Source organism: Pediculus humanus, genomic scaffold (assembly GCF_000006295.1).
Source record: "Pediculus humanus corporis 1103172109388 genomic scaffold, whole genome shotgun sequence".
Classification (NCBI taxonomy): Eukaryota; Metazoa; Arthropoda; class Insecta; order Psocodea; family Pediculidae; genus Pediculus; species Pediculus humanus.
In genome coordinates, this window is record NW_002988763.1 from 1 (window position 1) to 1,298 (window position 1,298).

A 1,298-nucleotide genomic window follows, 5' to 3' on the forward strand; every position below is an offset into this window, starting at 1 on the left:
CGATGCAGCTTGCGATTGGATATTAGAACATTTTGACGATGTTATTAGTCAACCGGAATCGAGCGATCGAAATAGCACTTGTGAGTAACCCCCTCCCCCCCAAAAAAAAAAAACCCCACTTTTCTTTAAGTTACTCCTTCAGCAAAACTAACGTATTTTCAGGTTATAAACTTCGCGCTTTCATATCTCACATGGGTACGTCATCGATGGTGGGACACTACGTTTGTCACATTCTCAAAGATGGACAGTGGATCATTTACAACGACAATAAAGTTGCTCTCTCGGAATGTCCTCCGAAAGAACTCGGATACCTGTATTTGTACGAACAAATCAAATCATCACCGCAATAAAATTTGCGTAACGAAGAACGACCTGTTTGTCTGTTTGTTTGTTTGTTTTACGAAAGAAAAGCAGCATTCGAGTTTCGTCTTTTTCGAAAGGATAAAAAAAAACGTGTGTGTGTGTGTGTGTGCGTGCGTGTGCGCGTGCACGTGTATACAATAGAATTAAAATTACCGCGTCCTGATTTTTAACCGCCAAAAAAAATTTCTACTATCAATTTTTATGTTAAAAAAAATAAATAAATAACCAAATTGTGTTTTTTTCATTGCGTTTTTAATTACACGCTTATACACGAAATTATTATTATTATTATTATTATTTTTCAATATATTAAAAAAAAAAAAAAAATTAATTATTAATTATTTTTTAATTGTATTATTTATTTATTTATTTTTTCAAACATTAATAAATCCATCACATATTAATAATAAAGTATTAAAAAGATAAAAATTATTATTATTATTATTAATTATTATTTTTATGATTTTATCGTAATCGTTGTTTAAAGCTTAGATTATTTATATAAACGCACAGCAGATTTAAGTTATTATTAAATAGTTATAATAAATAAATTTTTTAAGTTAAATTAAAATAAAATAATAATAATAATAATATAAATTATATGCGTGTTAAGAGAGGCATATTTTATTTTTTAATTGCTCCTAATCTGTCGTCGAAAGCTTTTATGTTTCTCGCAACGATTTCTAAATGCTTTTCTAAAGCATCCTGAACATTTTTTAAAACCGTTTCATTTTTTGAAATGCTCACGGAAGCATTTACTTGATCCGTTTCAAGTTCTTTTAATGATTTTTTAAATTCTCCCGCTAAAAAAAAAATCAATATAAAAAAAAAAATTATCCTCTTTTTTATTTATCTTTTCTTTTGCAAGGATTAAAAACTGAGACTTACCTTCTGCATGAAGTGTATTGAGAGCAATCAAACGATCCATTACTGGT

The 1,298-nt window shown here is 28.4% G+C and overlaps 1 protein-coding gene across 1 annotated transcript; it reads left to right on the forward strand.

The window, feature by feature from the left end:
* Positions 1–191: 191 nt before the first annotated feature.
* On the forward strand, positions 192–350 carry Phum_PHUM624680 (uncharacterized protein; the record flags this gene model as incomplete). Its single annotated transcript, XM_002433269.1, has 1 exon — positions 192–350. The coding sequence occupies one exon, from the start codon at positions 192–194 to the stop codon at positions 348–350; it is 159 nt and encodes a 52-aa protein (XP_002433314.1).
* Positions 351–1,298: the final 948 nt, after the last annotated feature.